This window comes from Hakea prostrata, chromosome 3 (assembly GCF_041222555.1).
Source record: "Hakea prostrata isolate BN-2017 chromosome 3, UWA_Hpros_2, whole genome shotgun sequence".
Classification (NCBI taxonomy): Eukaryota; Viridiplantae; Streptophyta; class Magnoliopsida; order Proteales; family Proteaceae; genus Hakea; species Hakea prostrata.
This window is the reverse complement of record NC_142602.1, coordinates 60500774-60510665: the sequence shown is the minus strand read 5'-3', so window position 1 is coordinate 60510665 and position 9892 is coordinate 60500774. Positions and strand designations below refer to the sequence as shown.

Below are 9892 nucleotides of genomic sequence, written 5' to 3'. Positions count from 1 at the left end.
AAATATGAAAACTAGCGGGAGGGAGCCAGGGAGGTGACGTGCTCAGTAGCGTTACAATTGCGTCGGAAGGTGGTGGCGCAGCCGCGGATATGGACGCGTGACGGTTGTGCGGAACAGCTCATTCGCGCGCGCACAAACACCCACAAACACACTGTAACCCACTCGGAGGAGTTTCAAAATTTCTGCTTTCACCGAATAAAAAATTAATAATAATAAAAATTCGGCTGGCCTTGCATCTGGAGATCCTTGTACATACAATGCCAATGGGCCCCACTCGATACCCGAATCTTGGCTTTCTTTCACCCTTCCTTTGGTCTCTGTTTTTTCCAACTGAGTAAGAACACAGAGAGAGAAAGAGAGACTTGAAAAGTGAAAACCGCTATTTGTGGAGGTTAAGAGAATCAGAGAGCAAAGCTGGATTTCTGAAATCGCCAGTTACGAAACCGCTTCTCATCGGTTAGCCTCTCTCTCTCTTCTCTCTCTTCTTTCTCTCTCTCTATAGGTATATATAATATAGTAACAGAGGCTACTACTTTTAGCTTCGAAATTTGGAGAAATTGGGAATTTGAGATACGCTCTCTAACTGTTTGTTTCTTTGCTTCTCGCTAAGCCTTACTACTTCTGTTTCTTGAGACACCAGTTGGGTTATTATTACCATTGAGTTGCAGATAGGATCATGGATCAGATTTTTCAGGTGAAAAAGGTTGAATTTGCTTGAGCTTCTTCATATCGGGTGATAGTTTATGAATCATCATCAAAGAAAAGAAAGGAGGTGGGCGGGCGAAAGAGAAAATAGATAAAGGTTTCTTTTTCTTTCTCTTTTTCTTTCAAATTTTCTTTTTTTGTATCTTTTTATCATGTGGCTTTTTACTTTTTAATTCAATCATTTCTTCTTTAAATTTTATGTGTTTGTCCGAGCTCCAACTTCTGCTGCTGATTTGTGTGACTTTCTAAGTTTCTTGTTGTTTTGATATTGGGTTTTTACCGACTTGAGATTCCATATTGCTGCAATAAGTCTTAGATTGATTGGTAAAAAGTACTTAAATTTTGCTTTATTATGTTGCAAGTATAGAGATAAATCCCTTTGTTTTTGAGTTACTGATATTGCGTGCATCCATTAGATATGATGAATAGGAGGATCAGATACTTAACTAGATTTTGTGAGTTTGCTTTCATTTTTGAATCCTTGAGTTTCGGTGGAAATTTTTTCATTTTCAGAGAAAAAGACGAAATCTTGAAGATGCTTCCGTAACTGGTCTGATCAGTTGTTTTGCACCAGGAGCTTTAATGGGAATTTGTTTTTGCAATATCATGGGATCTAGTTGTTTACTATTTTCATTTCCCACCTGGCTGTTTTGTTGTTCTTGTTGTTTTGATGAACAGTGTCATGAATGAATCGGCACAGGCAGCGGTTGTTACCTTTGTGGAGTTAAGATTGCCCTTTGGACAACAAATTGCTCTTTGCTGTAACCTATGTATTTCAATTAGAACAGCTTGTACAATGCCGTTATAAGGATCACTTTTCCCATATGAGCCATTGGTGGTCTTGCATCTTTTTGGGGATAGGTTTTACATCTATTCATTTTCAGTTGTATGTCAGCATCAGAAATATAAATTCCAACTTCATGGGGCTTATTTATCTTAAGACTACATAGTTTCCCTGGGTAGTTTGTGTTTCTTTTTGATTTTTTTTTCTTCTGTTTTTTAAATGTTTTCCCCGCTTTTTGGTTAAATCTCTTTTTTCTTTCTTTTGAGTTGGTCATTACTACTGGAACATTTGATTCACCCCAGGATAGATGCTAATTTTGCATACTATGTAACAGAGGCATCATGTCCTGATCGATCTACCCAGAGTTCTGGTACATCTAGATAGCCAACATGGGCCTTATTCATTAAGAATGCCAAGATGGTGGAGATCTTTGTCAATTCAACGAAAGATGATCAAGGGAATGAAGATTCATGTGTTAGATTGAGAAAGGACTGTGGATTAGTTGAAGATAGTGGTTCAGAATTTACTGAATTGAAAACCAGAGGGTCATCAAGAGGACAAGAAACAAAGAAGTTAACGTCAGATGTCAAGCAAACATGTATAGGCGGAATATGCAATCAGGAGTCATTTTTTCAAACTCAACATGTTACTGATGTTAGGAAACTAAAATATTTGAATTTTGGAAGTGTCAATGAGAAATATCTGTTGCAGCATTACTTGGATTTGGTTAAAGTTAGACCATCTGACTCTTTAGCTATAACTTATAGTCCATCCTCCCCATGCGATATTGCTGTGAAGTTAAGGTCCTCAAAAAGGGATCTATTTGACCACTTAAATCCAATTAAAAATAGAAGAAGAAATACATGTGATCTGGGTAGTTTTATGATTGACCGCTCGTCAGCAGCTGGACAAGGGAATTTAGTTATCAGCCCTCTCGGACAGTTGATTGCACAGAATGATAACATGAGGAGCATCTTGAAGAGCCCGTTGAGTTGTCATTTAGGGGCCCTAGATGATGGCAAAAAGTCAGAAAAAACAAGATCAACTGAAATTCAAGGAGAAAAACTCTATCCGATCATGAGCTCTCCTGAAGGACTAATTGTTAGTACATCCCTGAAGCCAGAAAAAGAAGCTCCCCTAGAAAAGCTGAGAAATGGACAAGAAAAGTTGCATAAAAGGCTTTTTTCTTTCTCAAGTACAAACTCTAGTAGTTCTGATCAATCTTCCTCATCAGCTGGTGCCCCTGTTTCTCAGGGAATGCTTCATTGCAAGTGGAAGGGTGGAATCCCATATTTTGTGTTCTCTGTAGATGATCAGAGAGAGGTGTATACAGCCAACCTGTGGAAGTTAGGGTCAGCAAATGAAAAGGGCCTGGATTATATGTACTCTTTTCACTCACAAACACGTGGCCAGAAAGAACTGGGTGGTTCTGATAATTTGCTGGACTATGTTGGTAAAATGAAGGTATCAAGTTCCTTTATCCTATGTCCAAACCGTGCCAAACTCATGGAGACTGAATTTGTTTTGTTTGGTACAAATGAACACCATCCTAATGAGATGCAAAGTTTGGCTTCAACTACCAAAAAGAATTGGAGGGTTGTCAAAAAAGGTGGTAGATGCATTCAGGACAAGCCATCCGTCCAAATATAAACCTAGGCCCAAAGGTGTACCAAGCTCCATATATGAGGATCACTCTGGGGAACAATTTCTAGAAATGTTGGGTGAACCAGATGCACTGGATTTTACCCTCCTGCAGAGTAATCTTTCACCAAATCTTGAGTTGGCTGCTATTGTTGTCAGAGAATATGTCCATGATACTTGCCAAGAGGCATCAGTTGGAGGCTGGGGCTTAAAATTTCTTGAGAAAGTTAGGGCAGAGCAAGCTAATGGTCCTGTAGAAGACTCTGATTCTTTGGAAAATTCCCAAGAAAGTTCTCTTCGAAATAGAAATGATTGCTCTACTAGTATGGATGTTTTAATCCCAGCAGGATTTCATGGTGGCCCAAGAACCATAAATGGGGCCCCTTCAAGTCTTACCATGAGGTGGAGATCTGGTGGACACTGTGACTGTGGTGGCTGGGACATTGGATGTCCTCTTACAGTACTCCACAACATGCCAAACAAAGAAGTTTTACCACAACCAGATGCACAAGGGGAATGCAAGTCATTTGATCTATTCATGCAGGTATGCCAATCTTGCATTCTAATATATCCTTCACCTGTAAATGCTTTTCTGTAACTCTGCTTCATGATACTATGATTTATATATTTTCATTTATCTAATGTCCTTGCAATTGCTGAATTTTCTTACTAACTCGATATGACAAATCACTTGAGATTTTTGCATATCCGATTCCTCAGTGCATGCTTCAAATAAGGAAATGCATGTTGAATGTATCAATACTGATTTTGCTTTAGTAAAATAAATCAGTACTTGAGTTTCATCAAATCAATAGTGTGGTTACTTTTGAACTCAGATGAATGGGATTTATGGTGGTCTTTCATTTTAGTTGAATGTATAAAATGACAAAACTAAGCTTATGACATGGGTCTCACTGCTATTCTTTCCTCATGTGTTTGTGTCTTCTAGATTGCTGTTATTTTGTCCTGGCTCAATTGATCTTTTTCCGACCTGAATGGATCCTGTTTCACCATTCCATTCTGTTTAGAACTGATTTTTTGGTTGAGCTAAACCTGTTCGTAACCTTACCACTTCCACCCAATTAGTTCTCTTTCTACGCTTTGGTCTTTGTTCCTCTGATGGCATATCATATTACTCCCTTGTAAACTCAGAGGCCACTGTTTCAGATGCACATACCACGTGAAACATTTTATGTTCTTTTCTACTAGAGCTGTTCCTAAGTCATCTCGACTTTCGTTTTTTTTAAATATTTGTAGTTTTTTCACCTCATTCATTTTTGTATGATGGTGTTGTCCGTTTAGTGAAAGTATCCTCAGTGCTTTTGAAGTAGCAGATTAATTATGGATATGTGGAAGCAAGATCTCATCTTGAGATGACAATGTATTTTCAGTTCTCTCTGATGTAATATCCGTAAAGTTTTAAGGCATCCAAGTGTGGATATAACCCTTGACAGATTTCTATATTGCAGGGATCAAAGCAAGGAGAGCCTACCCTGAGAATGGTGAATATCCAGGACAGTCTGTATTTTATTCATTTCCAATCAACTCTAACTGCTATACAAGCTTTCTCTATTGGAGTGGCAATTATTCATAATCAGAGTTCCGCTCTTTGTCCAAAAGATGTAACGAAGTTGAAGCAGGAGGAACCAAGGACAAACATTTTGTAGTATTTCTGATTGAATTATAATAGTTATATAGTTGTAAATTGTTACTGTGGTATCACCCATTGAGAAAAGAAATGATTTTTAGATGAACTGAGATGTTTACTGCTCTTTTAGAGAGATTTCTTAGGTGGGCACCAAGGTTGCTTTTGGTCTTTGAGTGCTTCCTTGTCTGAGCACACAATTTGATACATCTGAACCATCACATTCTACCTGAGCCATACATGAGTGGAAACTCTGATTTCTGGTTTTCCTTTCTAGATCAGCTCTGTGGCTTGTCTGGGAGTGTCTCATGGTCGATATATAGGCCATTTTTGGGTTGCTAAATGAGAAGTTGTATGAAGGTTAAGGTCTATTACCATGGCTATGTTTGGTTCCAGACATTTTTTTTTTAATTTTTATTTGATTGCACTGATCCATCCTTGAGAAATCAACCTAGGAATGGAATTCTGTTTGTTAGGTAGGTTCAGTTCTTTGGTCCTCACAGATTGTAAGTGGTGCAAAACCCCTCCAAGAGTCTGGAATAAAGAGCAGCATGTTAGAGGTCGCCTTATTATCCAGATCAAAGAAAAAATATGGAAGACTACCCTAATTTCTTGAATCCCAGGAAGACACCCCCAAGCTCAATCTTCACACCCTCCTGCTCAAGTGCTGTGGCCCTTGAGCAGTCCTCTGCATGACCCAACTTCCAACTCCAATGAATAAGAGAACCTACAATCAGGGCACGAAAGACCAAGGGAGCTATGGATTAGGCTCCTCTCCTTGGAGGGTTTCTCCTAAATGAGTTCAAATGAGTTGTAGAATTTAACTATGTGGAATATTTTAATGTAACACCATTCATTGAGCACTCATTGGGAAATATCCTCCAAGGAAAGGATCCAAACAGGCTACACTATTGCAGTTTTGGTACCTCTCAAGCCTTTTTGCCATCTCACAGGTAAGCTGTCATGGTACTTCAAGACTTGTGCTTGTCTATTTGACTTTGTTGGATGAAAAATGAAACCTGAAATAGAGAAAAGGAGTGTTTACTCTCTCTAACTAGATCTGATTCTGGCTCCAGAGTGGGTCTCTATCTGTCGACTGTGATGGTACTTCCAGGTTTGACTTGTTTGTTGTTTTGAGTTTGATATTTGTGGTGTATTCTTGATGTGAACTGATATTGGCTATTTGGAAACCCTGATTATCATGCACATTTCAGGGCAGGATGTTAGGTATTCGGAAGCCTGATTTTCAGGCTGGAGCTAGTGCGTGATACAAGAGAAAAAACTCCAAACTAGTTTGACATTCTTGAGCCCACCATTGAATACCCACAAATAATCCCCACTCAAGATAATAGAGTTTTGTAGCTTTGTTTTGGTAATGGAGTTTTGCAACCTAGATGTTAGAAATTGTGAATTGAGAGTATGACGATTGCTTATGCAAAATTTTGGAATAAAATAGAGGAAGAGGAAATGAGAAAGAAAAAGAAAGAAGAAGAAGATTTGCACCTTGATTGGAGATGTGAGATTTTTTTTTTCTTTCTCTTCATTAATAAATTTTACTGAGATAAGCAAGAACTTAAGGCTGAAAGCTGACTAACAGAGCCTGGTTTGTGAAGAATAATCAGTTTTGTCAATTTGGGATCTTCCCACCAATGTAGTTGATGGTCCAATGGAGATTGACATTGGAAACCAATTTAGCTCGATATTTTTCAATGCAAAGATATAAAATCAGAGATGTTCCTGGCCAGGAAAAATTGGTTTCCATTGAAATATCTTTCTGAACTCAGAATGAAGTCCCGAAACCATGGAAACCAATTTAGGTCGATATTTCTCTGTTTTTCTTATTCTTTTAGCTAAAGATTTTTGTATATCGATGAGTACATTGAAAACATGCATGCTCACACCCATCTGCTCATTCTGCATGAACGCATGGATGGCCTCGTATTCTGACGTCTATAATTTTGGGCTTGCGAGTCAGAGGCGTGAATAGGTTCGTCAAGACAAAGAGTCGAAGGTAAAGACTCAGAGATACTTGGAATTTTTAATTTAATTGTGTTTTTCATGAATAAATTAAAATTTCATTCTCATTTGAAATGTATTCTACGTGGGAAAATAATACCTTGGCAACTAGACACATAATTTACTTTTATTGTAAAAATAAATTTTAGTTTTTTGATAAGAAAAAAAAAAAAATTCTACTTTACATCAAAATATTTGCAATTTTCCTTACAACCAAATGAGCTCTTAATAATGGAATAAAAATTATGACCCATTAATCTTTTTATATATATATATATATATATATATATATATATATATATATATATATATATATATATATATATATATATATATATATATATATATATATTTGGATATGAGGTTCATCCGGGGCAGCTTGCGCGCACCATGATTACATCCTCAATGGAGCTTTTATATAATTAATGCCGCCGTATGAGTGTGAACCCAAGACCCATTGGATGATTTTCGGGATTCTCAGTCTTACAAATTTTGCAATCCCATCAATGGTCATAAAGTGAAGGTGTACGTACTCTGATACTCCCAAAACACATTGTTTCCAGTTTTTCGGCTCTCTTTTCTCCTGCTAATTATAGTTATGTTGTAACGGCTGCGTCTCTCTCTGTGCTTCCTTTGGAGGAGGAGCTCTGAGCCACAACTACAGTGTCTTGCTTGGCAATTTTCTTATTTTTAGTATTGTGCTCTAGCATTACTTGGATCTAGTTAAAAATAGAACAGAGAAATACATGTGATCTGGGTAGTTTTATGATTGACCACTCGTCAGCAGCTGGACAAGGGAATTTAGTTACCAGAAGTTGCAGGGAATGACAACATGAGGAGCATATTAAAGAGCCCATCAAGTCAGGAAAAGTAAGATCGGCTGAAACTCAAATGACATAACTTTTCTCTCTGATCATGAGAGTTCCCGGAGGAATAAATGCTAGTCCATTTCTGAAGCTAGAAAAAGAAGCTCTTCTAGAAAAGCAGAGAAATGAACAAGAAAAGTTGCATGAAAGGCTTTCGTCTGTCTCAAGTACTAGAAACTCTAGTAGTTCTGATCAATCTTCCTCATCAGAGGGAATGCTTCATTGCAAGTGGAAGGGTGCAATTCCATATTTTGTGTTCTCTGTGGATGATCAAAGGGAGGTGTACACAGCCTACCTGTGGAAGTTAGGGTCACCAAATGATAAGGGCCTGGGCCATATATACTCTTTTCACTCACAATCATATGGCCAAAAAGAATTGGGTGGTTTTGATAATTTGCTGCACTATGTTGGCAAGATGAAGGTATCAAGTTCTTATATCCAATGTCCAAACAGTTCCAAATTCATGGAGACTGAATTTGTCTTGTTTGGTGAAAATGAACACCATCCCAGTGAGATTCAAAGTTTGACTTCACCTACCAAAAATAATTCTTGGTTGTCAAAGAAGGTGGTAGATGCATTCAGGACAAGCCATCCATCCAAAGATAATTCCAGGCCCAAAGGTACTACACCAAGGTACATATATGAGGATCACACTGGGGATTTTTTTTTAGAATTGCTGGGTGAACCAGATGCACTGGATTTTACCCTTCTGCAGAGTAATCTTTTACCAGATCTTGAGTTGGCTGCTATTGTTGTGAGAGAACGTGTCCATGATGATACTTGCCAAGAGGCATCAGTTGGAAGCTGGGGCTTAAAATTTGTTGAGAAAGTTAGGGCTAAGCAAGCTAATTATGACCCTGTAGGAGACTTAGAATCTTCGGAAAATTCTCAAGAAAGTTCTCGAAATAGAAATGATTATAGTATGGATGCTTTAATACCAGCAGGATTTCATGGTGGCCCAAGAACCATGAATGGTGGTCCTTCTAGTCTTACTATGAGGTGGAGATCTGGTGGACACTGTGACTGTGGCGGCTGGGACATCGGATGTCCTCTAACAGTACTACATAACCTGCAACGCAAAGAAGTTTTACCACAACTAGATGCTCAAGTAGGCGAATGCAAGTCATTTGATCTATTCATGGAGGTATACAAATCTTCTTATTTGTAATTGTTTTCATGGAATGACGATTGATATATCTTTGTTCATCTGATGTCCTTGCAACTGCTAAGTTTTCTGACTTCCTCGATATGACAAATCACTTGAGATTTTTGCATTTCCCATTTCTCATCAAATAAGGAAATATATGTTAATGAAACCCTCATTTTTTTTCCTAGCATAATTGTATCAATACTGGTTTCGCTTTACAAAAATAAATCATTACTTGAGTTTCATCAAATCAGTATTTGGTTTCTTTGGGTCTCAGATGAGTGGGACTTACAGTGGTCTTTCATTTTAGTTGAATGTGTAAACTGAAGAAACTAAGCTTATAACAGAGGTCTCACTATGATTCTTTCCTTATGTGTTTGTGTCTTTTGGATTGCTGTTACTTCGTCTTGACTCAGTTGATCATTTTCTGAACTGAATGGATCATATATGTTTCACCATTTCATTCAGTTTAGAGCTGATTTTGTAGTTTTGTCCCCATTTAGTGAAAGTATCCTTAGTGCTTTTGAAGTAGCAGCAGATTAATTATGAATATGTGGAAGTAAGATCTTATCATGAGATGGCAATGCATTTTCAATTCTCTCTGATGTAATATCCGTAAAGTTTAAGGTAACCAAATATAACCCTGGACAGATGCCTATATTGCAGGGAGCAAAGCAAGGGGAGACCACCCTGAGAATGGTGAATATCCGGGATGGTCTGTATTTTATTCATTTCCAATCAACTCTAACAGCTCTACAAGCTTTCTCTATAGGAGTGGCAATTCTTCATAACCAGAGTTCTGGTCTTTGTCCAAAAGATGAAATGAAGTTGAAGCAGCAGGAACCAAGGACAACTATTTTGTAGTATTTCTGATTGAATTGTAATGGTTATGTAGTTGTAAATTGTTATAGTGGTATCACCCTTTTGTAGTTCTTTTAGAGAGGTTTCTTAGGTAGACACCAAGGTTGCTGTAGGTTTCTAATTGCTTTTTCATCTGACACACAATTTGATCCATCTGAACCATCACATTCCACATGATCCTTACATGAGATAGAACCTCAAGGTTTTTGGTTTTCCTTTCTAGATCA

The 9892-nt window shown here is 37.8% G+C and overlaps 2 protein-coding genes across 2 annotated transcripts; both read left to right on the top strand.

Annotated features, from left to right (window-relative positions):
* Positions 1–321: 321 nt before the first annotated feature.
* LOC149022649 (uncharacterized) lies at positions 322–5147 on the top strand. The gene is made up of 2 exons (XM_089150651.1): positions 322–3674; positions 4600–5147. The coding sequence occupies exons 1-2, from the start codon at positions 3027–3029 to the stop codon at positions 4795–4797; spliced, it is 846 nt and encodes a 281-aa protein (XP_089006777.1). The 5' UTR covers positions 322–3026; the 3' UTR covers positions 4798–5147.
* Positions 5148–7706: 2559 nt separating this feature from the next.
* LOC149022648 (uncharacterized) lies at positions 7707–9668 on the top strand. Its single transcript, XM_089147670.1, has 2 exons — positions 7707–8801; positions 9471–9668. The coding sequence occupies exons 1-2, from the start codon at positions 7707–7709 to the stop codon at positions 9666–9668; spliced, it is 1293 nt and encodes a 430-aa protein (XP_089003796.1).
* Positions 9669–9892: the final 224 nt, after the last annotated feature.